Source organism: Muscardinus avellanarius, assembly GCF_963383645.1.
Source record: "Muscardinus avellanarius genome assembly, chromosome: 5".
NCBI classification, from domain to species: domain Eukaryota; kingdom Metazoa; phylum Chordata; class Mammalia; order Rodentia; family Gliridae; genus Muscardinus; species Muscardinus avellanarius.
Window position 1 is genome coordinate 94,788,486 of NC_137790.1, and position 12,289 is coordinate 94,800,774.

General features: G+C 37.9%; 1 protein-coding gene across 1 annotated transcript in view; it reads right to left on the reverse strand.

Annotated features, from left to right (window-relative positions):
• Nucleotides 1-12,289, reverse strand: part of MFN1 (mitofusin 1) — a gene marked incomplete at its 3' end in the record, with an annotated part of 56,500 nt that overhangs the window by 16,308 nt on the left and 27,903 nt on the right. Inside the window, exons 8-9 of the mRNA XM_080695832.1 lie at nt 6,261-6,414; nt 4,818-4,885 (exon numbers count right to left, since the gene is read on the reverse strand). Coding sequence (XP_080551958.1) covers nt 4,818-4,885; nt 6,261-6,414 — 222 coding nt within the window. The remainder of the gene's footprint in view (nt 1-4,817; nt 4,886-6,260; nt 6,415-12,289) is intronic.

The following is a 12,289-nucleotide window of genomic DNA, read 5'->3' on the forward strand; positions in this document are numbered from 1 at the left end:
GGAACTCACTAAGTAGCTGAGGCTGGCTGCAAATTGGCGATCCTCCCGTCTCAGCTTCCTAAGTACTGGGATTACAAGCATGTACCACCATGCCCAGCTGGATGCTCCCTTCTTTAAGATCATCAGTAATTATCCAACAGTAAACATTAAAATGTAAACTACTTATTTTCTAATAATGAAACATAGCTTTGATTTCATTTCTATTTACTTATTTATTGCTACCAGGGACTGAACCTCCAAGCTATACTCTTGCCCTATTTAATTTTTTAAATTTGAAGCAAGGCCTAAGTAGCTGAGGATTGCATCAAAACTATGATCCTCTCATCTCAGCCTTCCAAATAATGGTATTAGAGGCATGTGCTACCACACCCACCCAGATTTTAATTAAATAAATGTGCCTCATAAATGTGACAAAGTAACCTCTACAAAAATTATAATAAAATCATAAAATTAAAAGAAAAAAGTTTAAAATAAATTGTGTTCCTCGATGAAGTAAATCTAGATATCAGCAATGAAGATCCAAATTCGTAGATAACAGCACAGTGTTAGAGCTAGACTAGACAAATAAAAAGATCTCCAAAAGTTATTAGGCAATATAAATTACTCTGTTTCAGAAATGCAATGGTGAATAACTGTAAAGAAAAAAACATGCAATTTTTTTAAATTAAAAAAGTATTCCACACTGGTATCCTTACTCATCTGAAGGATATTAAGAGGTACCCTAAAAAAGAGTTTTTAGCCAGGTGAGTGCAATGGCATGCACTTGTATTTCCAGTACTTGGTAGAATGAGACAGGAGACTGCAAGGTTCCAGACCAACCTCTCAGCAACTTAGTGAGACCATTTTATAATACAAAATAAAACTTGGGCTAGGGGTAGAGCTCAGAGGCATACATACCCCTGGGTTCAATCCCTAGTACTATACACACAAATATCCAAGGGGAACATATACTGTGTACAAAGTTCCCATATTTATTTTATCAGAAATTCTAATTTTCTTTTTTTAAGACACTAGGGATTGAATCCAGGGGCACTCTATCTCAGAGCTTCACCCCCACCCCTATTTTTTATTCTTTAGTTTGAAATAGGGTCTCAGTTGCTAAGGGCCTCACTAAGTAGCTGAGGCTGGACATGAACCTGCGATCCTCCTGTCTCAGCCTCCAGAATACTGGGATTATCCATGCACCACCTTGCCCAGCCACATTTGTGGATATTTATCATTGGTTTCATCTACCAATTGTATACTGTTCTATACAGTTATACCTCTTTCATATTGGTCATGGCACTCTAATTTTCTAAGAAATTTAAAATGCTATACCAAATTAAATTCCATCTTGTCAGAGCATACTGCTTTTTAAAATTATTAATAAATTAAAACCAAAATAATCATGTCACATAATTTAATTTTCAGACTTTCTTTCTTCCTTTTTTTTTTTTTGTGGTACTGAGGGTGGAACCCAGGGGTTTTTCTACCTCCGGGCTATACTCCCAGACCTATTTTATACTTTATTTGGAAACAGGATCTCACTAAGTTGCTGAGATCCTCACTAAGTAGCTGAGGCTGGCTTTAAACCTGTACGATCCTCCAATAATATCTAAAGAAGTCAGCTGGTTAATCATTCAAACTTATACATTTTTAGCTATTAATATATTTAACTAAAACACAAAACCAATAAACTTATCAAGTCCCCTTGATAACAGACCCAATAAACACCCAAAAATGTTATACACTACTCCTTACTAATTCAATATATTTTAAACTGAATGGACAATAAAAAAAATAACTTGTATCTAGGTGTACCAAATGTTAACATTCAGCCTCATTTGTTTGCCTCTACTTTTCTCTCTCTCTCTCTCTCTCTCTCTCTCTCTCTCTCTCTCTCACACACACACACACACACACACACACACACACACACACACACGCATAGTTGTTTATATACCTACATTGTTTATAAAGAGACAAAGTTTCAATAAGTTGCCCAGGCTGCCCTTGACTTCCTGGGCTCATGCAATCCTTCAGACTCACTCTCCCAAAAGCAGTTGGGACTACAGGTAGCGTCCTATCACACTCAGCTTCATACTGACATACTTTTTTCACTTGACACGTCATTGAAACCATCACTACTTCACTACTAACCATTTCAATAAGCCAAGTACAATAGTACATGCCTGTAGTCAAAGCTACTCCTAACTACTCAGGGTGCTGAGATGGGAAGATCACTTGAGCCTAGGGATTAAGAGACTAGCCTAGGCAACACAGGGAAATGCTACCTCAAAACAAAAAACAAAACAAAACAAACCCCACAATCCCTATCTGTCTAAGAAAGGATATATTTTCCTATACAAATATGATAGTATTACACTCAGAATATTTACTACAGGGACAGTACTGCACACAGCAGTACTACACATGAGCATCCCAGGAATATCCTTTACAACAAATCCACTGGAATATTTTGAGAAAATTTGTGTGTGTGTGTGTGTGTGTGTGTGTGTGTGTGTGTGTGTGTGTAACTGGGGACTGAACCCAGGAGCAGTTTTACCTCCAAGCTACCCCTCCACAACCCTATTTTATTTTTATTTCTGAAATAGGTCTCAATGGGTTGATGAGTCTCACTACTTGCTGAGACTGTCCTTGAACCTACAATCCTCCTGTCTCACTCTCCCATATACTAGGATTATAGGCATGCACCACTATGCCTGGCTTGAGAAAAGCTATTTTACACCTCTTTCAACCATATATCTATTAAGAATAGATAATGGTGAAATATTTATGCAAAGAAGTTCTAATTTTGATTTTGCCTTTGGAATGTTCAAATTCAGGTTAAAAATAGTGAGAAAAATTATTAATAATATTGACTTTCTTAACTGCTTTTATTCCATTCATCTTCCAAGACTTGTTTAAGCAAGCTTGAAAGTTCAAAATACTAAGCTCTTAACAAAAAAATCACAGGTTCAAAGTCAGCTTCAGCAACTTAGTGAGGACCTCACAACTTAGCCAGACCCTGTTTCAAAAATAAAAAGGGCCAGGCATGGTGGCACTTGCACTTGGGAGGCTGAGAATGAAGGATCGCAGTTCACAGACAGCCTCAGCTACTCAGTGAGACCTTCTGCAACTTAGTGAGACCATGTCTCAAAAATATATAAATAAAAATAAAAAAATAAAATAATTAAAAATTAAAAAGGGCTGGGAGTATAAGTCAGAGGCAGGATATCCTTATGTTCAATCCCTAGTGCCAACAACAAAACAAAAACAAAAAAACACCTTTGGTCCTTTTTATTTGATTTTTTAAAAAATTTTCAAAGGTTGCGCCGGGCGTGGTGGCGCACACTTGTAATCCCCGCGCTTGGGAGGCGGAGACAGGAGGATCGCGCAGGTTCGAAGCCAGCCTCGCGCGCTGGTTTAGGAGACCCTGTTTCTAAATAAAAATATAAAAATAGGTCTGGGAGTGTAGCCCAGAGGTAGAAGGGCTTCCAGGAACCCCAGTACCACCAAAAAAAAAAAAAAAAAAAAAAAAAAAAAATTTTCAAAGGTTAAAAAAAATTCTCTTTGAAAGATTAAAAATTAACCACTGAGAGACACACACACACACACACACGTATAAAGAAGAGTTCAAGTACAAAAAAAAAAAAAGAGGTCAGTAAGTGCAGCATTGCACACCTATAATCCCAAAATAAGGATTACAGATTACAGGGAAACTGAGAAAGGAGTTTCCCTGTAGATGCCCCTGGGTTCCATCCTTAGTTCCACAAAAAGATTTAAAAAAGAAAAAAACAAGTCAATAAATAAGACAAGGACAAGAGATGCTTTCTTTACATATTTTCCACATGGATGCAGTAACTGATAAGAATGAGAACAGTGCCAATCTCTTTTGAAAGCAAAAAATAAAATAAAATAAAATAAACGATAGTCTCTGAGTAGTTGTAACTTCACATATCCTATGGCTTGGCTTAACAGGATAGTTATTAATATCCCAGGAACCTTGGATCAAGTAGAAATCTTAACAAAATAGCTGACAGTAAGTTTTCTTAAACACTTTGTCTTCATATGCCTAACAGTCCTTCTTCCTCTTACCAAATTAAAGATGAGCGAAAAAGTAAGCAAGTTTTTAACTTGAAACATCCTGCTCAGTATATTCAATGTTCATGTTCCTCCTATTAAGGCAGTTACTACTTATGAGGAGAAATAATTACAAATGAAGTTTTTCTAATTCTGAAGTCTTTATGTTCATTCACAAGTGGGAAGGTGATTTCTACCAGGTTAAGTTCTGATACTGTATCTTAATATTTTTGTATTCACTCACTTGTTAAAGACATTTGACACAAAATGACAGGAATTAAAAGGTGGCAATACAGAAGTGTAATAAAATTTCATCAAATGACATTAACCAAGTTCTGCATATCTCTATAACTAATATGGCACAAAAGAAAAAAATAATGATGTATACTTTGCTCTGTTACTATTCCAACAGCAATTACATTTGTTTGCTCTTGCTCCAAATTACTGAATACAAAGAATTTCATTTGCTGCACAATACAAGCAATACTGGAAAAAGCTTATCACTTATATATACATGCCTAAAGAAAAAGAATAAGAAAGAAATTAAGCTCTTTAATTCTCAATTCTTACAGACCATCCATTTTGCAGGGGCTTCCTTTCTTCAAGTTGTCCTTGTTTAGACTTGCTGTGTCAGTAACTATACTAAATAACAGTAGAGGTTATTGACAAAGATAGGTAATGAAAATGATGATTACAATCATTTACCAGCCAATCCATGAGTTTTGTATTAGTCAATACATTCACAAAATTCCTACCTCAAAAATTTGTTCAAAATTCTGAAATTCCTGTAATCTTGCCTGAAATCCTTCAGCAAGTGCCCCACCTGTAATATAGAGGCAAAGATTTTTAAATCTAGTATACTAGTCCCCTCTTATCTAAGACCCTCACAGATTCCTGAAACCACAGATAGTACCAACTCTTGTTATATATACACTACGCTTTTAGGCAGGCGTGGTGGCACACACCTGTAATCCCAGTACTTGGCAGGCTAAAACAGAAGGATTGTAGGTTCAAGGCCAGCCTCAGCAACTTAGCAAAACCCTGTTCCAAACTACAAAATAAAAGCTGGGTGTGGTGGTACATGTCTATAATTGCAGTACTTTTGGAAGTTGAGACAGGAAGATTGCAGGTTTGAGGATAGCCTTCATAAGTAGTGAGATTGTCTTCAACCTAGTGAGATCCTGTTTCAAAACAAAAATAAAATAGTGCTGGGGGTGTAGCTCAGAGGTAGAATGCCCCTGGGTTCAATCCCCAGCACCACAAAACAAAAAACAAAGCCAGGCATGGTGGCATAGTCTGTAATCCTAGTACTTGGGAGGCTGACAGGAGGATCACAGGTTAAAGGACAGCCTCCATAAATAGTGAGACTCAACCAAGCAAAACCCTGATTCAAAATAAAAGAAAAATAAAACAGGGACAGGAACACCTTAATCCCCAGAAGTGTGAGCGCGCGCGCGCACGCACACACACACACATACACACACACAAAATAAAAAGGAGCAGGGGTGTAGCTCAGAGGTAAAACATTTCTGGGTTCCATTCCCAGTAGTGCACACACACACGCACACAAATATTATAGATATACCATAATTTTAATACCTTTTTCCATGCTAACAAGGCATTATCATGCACTGTGTCTGAAAATGTTGAAGTTGGAGGTGCATGAATTTTTTTATCTTCAATTTCACCAGATAGATTTATTTTTACCATAAATTTTTAACAACCTCAGCATATAATTTTTTTTCTTTCCTTAGTAAGTCATGTTAATTTTTACCTTTTCACTTATAGCTTCTCTGACATATCTGAATTGCCAGCATCAGTAACTATGCTAGCTCTCTGAGCCATTATTAAGTAAAATAGGGTAACTTGAACACAAGTACTATGATAACCATGCAATCAACCTGAAAACAAAGATGGCTAAGTAGTGTATGTAATGGAAATCTCTTAAAAAAGGGACAATTCATGTTGCCTGGGATGGAAAAAATTTCATAATATTACTTAAAACAGTACACAATTTAAAATTAATGAATTGCTTATTTATGAAAATTTTCATGTAATATTTTAAGACCACAGCTGATCATGTCACTGAAACCACAAATGGGAAGGGGGATGTTATATACAGCAAGGTAAGATGTCTAGTATGCTACTTTTTTTCGTAATCTATATTTATATTTAAAAAGGACACCTATAATACATACCACCTTCTGGCATACCCTGTACTTTGTGCTTTCTAGCACTAAGAACTTCCTTTGCTGAAACAAAGAAGATACGATTCTGTGCTTCTGAAGGATCCACAACTTTAAGCTCCTCCACCAAGAAATGTAGGCATCTTTCCATGTGTTGTCTGCGTACCTACAAAGAGTATTAAAAGAACTAATAATTAAAAAATACTTAACCAATAATAATAGGTCTAAGCTAAACTTCCGTTTGCTGTGATATTAACAATAATAGTTCCCATATACTTAATAAATCCAGGACATTTTAATAAATAAAGTTTGATACTTGACAGGAGATCTTTTAGTGATCTCCCTTTAAACATTTACTGAAGTCGGGCGTGGTGGCGCATGCTTGTAATCCCCGCTTGGGAGGCAGAGACAGGAGGATTGCACAGGTTCGAAGCCAGCCGTGCTGGCTAAAGAGACCCTGTTTCCAAATAAAAATATAAAAAAATAGGTCTGGGAGTGTAGCCCGGAGATAGAAGGGCTTCCAGGAACCTCAGTACCACCAAAAAAATTAAATAAACATTTACTTTAAATTTGGATAAAACATCAAATACCATATAACCACTATAAAACATACTATAGACAGTATTAATACTTAATGGGAAAATGAAAAAAGTTTCTCTATTCTAGAGTATACATGATTATAATGCAAAAAATGAGTACATGTATATGTATAAACTAATTAGTAGTGGCAAGCAAGAAATACCCACAATCTATTTACTATAAATAGATTTCACTATTCACCTGATACTAAAGAATCCATCTATTTTCTTAGTACTGGGAATGACCCCAAGAGTATTCCACATCCCTTTTGAAAATTTTATTTACTGCTGGGCATGGTGGAGCAAGCTTGTAATCCCCGCGCTTGGGAGGCAGAGACAGGAGGATTGCACAGGTTCGAAGCCAGCCTTGCGCGCTGGTTTAGAAGACCCTGTTTCCAAATAAAAATGTAAAAATAGGTCTGGGAGTGTAGCTCAGAGGTAGAAGGGTTTCCAGGAACCCCAGTACCACCAAACAACAAAAAAAAAAAAAAAAAAAAAAAAAGAAAATTTTATTTACTTATTTTTTTGGTCCTGGGGATTGAACCCAGAGTCCTTCTACCTCCAAGCTACAGCCCAGCCCAATTTTTATTTCTTATCTGGAAACAGGGTCCCACTTCAAATTTTTATTTTGAAAGAGGCTGAGATAGGAGGATCACAGCTTTGACATCAATCTCAGCAAGGGTGAGAGACATCAACCTAGTAAGACCATTTCAGAATAAAAATAAAATAGGGCTGGGAGTGTCGCTTGGAGGTAGGAGGCCCTTACCTCCTGGGTTCAGTCCCCAGTGACACACACACACACACACACACACACTCTCTCTCTCTCTCTCTCTCTCTCTCTCTCTCTCTCTCTCTCTCACACACACACACACACACACGCCAGACACAATACGAGGCACACACTTGTAATTTTAGTATTTGGGAGGCTTAGACAGGAGGACTGCAAGTTTAAAGAAAACCTTAGCAAATAGTGAGATTTTCATTAACCTAGCAAGGCCTTGTTTTAAAATAAAAATTAAATAGAGCTGAAAGTGTAGCTCCGAGGTAAAATGTCCCTGGGTTCCAATCTCCAGTGCCACCAAAAAAAAAAAAAAGGTTGAGACAAGATCTTGTTAAATTGCTCGGCTGACCTTGAACTTTTGATCTTCCTGAACAATCCCAAATTAATCCCAAAAAACATAAACAGTAATTTTTTTCTTAAGTACATTGGGAGCCAAATATGGTAGCAAAGGCCTGTAATCCTATTACTTAGGAAGCTGAGACAGGAGTATAACAGGCTTGCGGCCAGGCTCAGTAACTTAGTGAGACCCTGTTTCAAAATATAAACTTGGCTTGGGTGTTTAGCTCAAAGGCAGAATGCCTGAGTTCAATCTTCAGTACTTATAAAAAAAAAAACAGTGGGAATTAAGGTTGGGAGAAATGTTATTAAGTAGGTATTAGATTTACATGTTATATTTAAGATTAGCAATTTTAATATTAGTAACTGGGTACTAAATTGAGGATTAAGGGTTAGAAGTTAGGGTCCAAACCAGGTGTGGTAGTGCATACCTGTAATCCCAGTACTTGGGAGGCCGAGACAGGAGGAACGCAGATTTGAGGCCAGCCTCAGCAACTTAGCAAGGCCCTCTGCAACTTAGTGAGAACCTGTTTCAAATAAAATAGGATTAGGGGTGTAGCTTGAAGGTAGAATACCCCTGGGTTTAGTCTCTAGTAACACACACACACACACACACACACACACACACACACACACACACACACACACAAAAAAAAAAAAAAAAAAGAAAGAAAAGAAAAGAAAAAGAAAGGAAGGAAGGAAGGGGCTTCAGGACTAGCCTTTAGCAATATGGCTATAAAAGGTCCCTATGTAGCCGGGTGGGCATGGTGGCACACACTTGTAATCCTAGCATTTGGGAGGCTGTAACAGGAGAATCGCAGTTTGTGGCCAACCTCAGCAACTTAGGCTCTTTGTAATTCAGTGAGACTCTGTTTTAAAATTAATAATAATAATAATAATAATAATAATAATAATAATAATAATAGGGCTGGGGGTGTGGCTCAGAGGTAGAATGTCCCTGGGTTCCATCCCCAGTACCACAACAAACGAAGTCCCTATGTGAAGACCTAAGAAAATGAAGCTAATGAGAAATTTGACTATGTGAACAATTTGTAGGTGGCATTTCCTATTTTTCTAGTGACTGAGATAGCACTTTGAAAGAATAGAGAACCAAGCGTGGTGGCACACACTTGTAATCCTAGTTATTGGGAAACCGAGACAGGAGGATTGCAGTTTTGAGGACAGCCTCAGCAAGTAGTGAGACTCTCACCAACCTAGCAAGAGCCTGTTTCAAAAATAAATATAAAATAAGCTGGGCATGGTGGTGCACACTTGTAATCCCAGCATTCGGGAGGTTGAGACCAGAGGATCGCGGTTCACGGAAAGCCTCAGCTACTTAGTGAGGCCCTCCACAACTTAGTGAGACCTTGTTCAAAATAAAGAACAAAAAGTAGGGCAGGGGGTATAGCTCGGAGGTCAAATGCCCCTGGGTTTCATCCCCAGACCTGCAATAAATAAATAAATAAATAAATAAATAAATAAAATAAAATAGTAGAACTGGAGTATAGCTCAGAGGCAGAATGCCCCCAAGTTCAATCCTCAGCACCAAAACAAACAAAGAAAAGAATATCAGAAGCCAGGCATAATGGTGCGCACTTGTGATTCCCAGTACTTGGGAGGTCTGAGATAGGAGGATCGCAGGTTCGAGAACAGCTTCAGCAACTCAGCAAGACCCTGTTTCAAAATAAAAAATAAGAAATCAGGGTAAGGGTGTAGCTTGGAGGTGGAACACCCCTGAGTTCAATTCCCAGTACCATGGGGGGAAAAAAGTATATCAATACAACAGTTAATAGCAGGATACAAAACTTTGTATTAAACGAAATTCTAATGGAGTGGAAAGAAAGCAGTTTATCTAACATATGATTAATAATGTGAGTTTTATTTTTTCTAAATTTTCTACAATAAACTCACACTATTAAAATCAGAAAAAGCAAGCCAGGTGTGGTGGTATATGCTTGTAATCCAGCACTTGGAAGGCTGAAACAGGAGGACTGCCAAGTTCAAGACCAGCCTCAGCAATTTAGTAAGACCCTCAAAACAAAAGGAGTAGGTGCCGGGCGTGGCAGCGCACACTTGTAATCCCAGCATTTGTGAGGCTGAGACTGGAGGATCTTGGTTTGAGGACAGCCTCAGCTACTTAGTGAGGTCCTTTGCAACTCAGTGAGACCCGGTTTCAAAATAAAGAATAAAAAATAGGGCAGGGGGTGTAGCTCAGAGGTAAAATGCCCCTGGGTTCCATCCTCAGGTCCACATAAATAAAATAAATAAATAAATAAATAATTTAAAAAATGGATATGTAGCTCAAGAGGTAGAATTCCCCTGAGTTCAATCTCCAGGAAAACACACACACACACACACACACACACACACACACACACACACATACACACACAAAATTAGCTGGGTAGTGCACACCTGTAATTCCTGTACTTGGGAGGGTGAGCCTGAGGATTGCTTATTTGAGACAAGCCTTAGCAATTTAGCAAGACTCAGCAACCTGGAGATAAAATGCCCCTGGGTTCAATCCCTAGTCAAATGCAGTCAGTCTGTCTGTCTGTCTATCTCTCTCTCTCCTCTTCTAAGACATAAATCCCCTAGAGCTTTTAGTCTATTGATGGAAACATGAAATAGTATAAGCACTTTAGAGAACTCTTGAGTTTCATTTACTAAAATTGAGCATACTAATAACCCATAATCCAGCACTACTACACACACACACACACACACACACACACACACACACACCCATGGCTTACTAATCTCTGCATTAATGACAACTTGGGTCAGCTCAATTTTTGCTTGAGAGGCTACACTGTGTTACAGGATGCAAGATAGCATCTGCAGATTCTATCCACTAGCCAGTAGTAAACTACCCCAGTGTGACAACAAAAATATCTGCAGACATTGTCAAACATCCCCTGGAAGTCAACCCTCCATGAGACCCATTGACATGTAAGCACATGTCCAACAAAAATGTATACATATATACACCAAAAAGACATAAACAAGAATATATGCAGCAATATTATTCATAATGGATAAATATAGGAAACTTCCCCAAATGCCCATCATTAGCAGAATGAATAAGACAACTATAATATACTTATAGGATATAATAATATATACCTATAAGAACTACAACTGTGTACAACATGGACACATGATATACAATGTTGAGCAAAAGAAAACAAACATAAAAGCAGGTGCTATACAATTCTAGTATATAAAGCTTTACAGTCAGAAAAATGAACCTATGGTGTTAGAAGTCATGATAATTGGCTATTCTTAGAAGGAAAAACAAAGGCTAGCAGGGACCATAAGGGAGGATACAGGGAACTGGGAATGTTCTGTTTTTTGATGTGAATCCTGGCACAAGTACATAAAATTTATAAAATATACTACCCTGGATAGTTACTACAATTTTTGTATAAATTTTTTGGTTGTTTATTATATACACTTCAATAAAAAGTTAAAATTAAAAAAGTTTCAAGCACTGAAATGATTAAATGGTACTTTTTTGTGTGTGTGATACTGGAGATTGAATCCAGAAGCACTCTACCTTCAAGCTACTGCCCCAGCCCTATTTTATTTTGAAACAGGGTCTCCCTAAGTTGCTGAGGCTATCCTTGAACTGTCTCAGCCTCCCAAGTACTGAGATTACAGGCATTGGCCACCAATTTTTTGGTGCTAGGGCTTAAACCCAGGGGCATCTTAACTCTGAGCTACACCCCCAGACCAATCTTATTTTTTATTTGGAAACAGGTCTCACTAAGTTGCTGAGAGCCTCCCTAAATTGCTGAGACTAGCTTCAAACCTGCCATCATCCTGTCACAGCTACTCAAGAACTGGGATTAGAAGTGTGTGCCACTTGCCCATCTGAGATAGTACTCTTTTTTATTTTTTTATTTTTTGCAGTACTGGGAATGGAACCCAGGGGCAGTCTACCTCCAAGCTACACCCCCAGCCCTACTTTTTAGTCCTTTAATTTTTTGAAACAGGGTCTCACTGAATTACAAAGGACCTCACTAAGTAGCTGAGGCTGTCCGCGAACTGCGATTCTCAGGTCTCAACCTCCGAATGCTGGAATTACAAGCACGTACCACCATGCCCGGTTTGAGATAGTACTTTTACAACACAATTTTTTCTTCCAACTCACTTAATAATTTGATTTCTATTACAAATCCACTTCAGGTTTTTTGTTTTTAGTAATGGGAATTGAATCCAAGGACATACTACCTACAAGCTACACTTACCTCATCCCTTTTTATTTCTAACAGGGTCTTGCGAAGTTGCTAAAGCTAGTTTCGAACACACAATTCTCCTGAACTCAGCCTCCCTAGTACTGA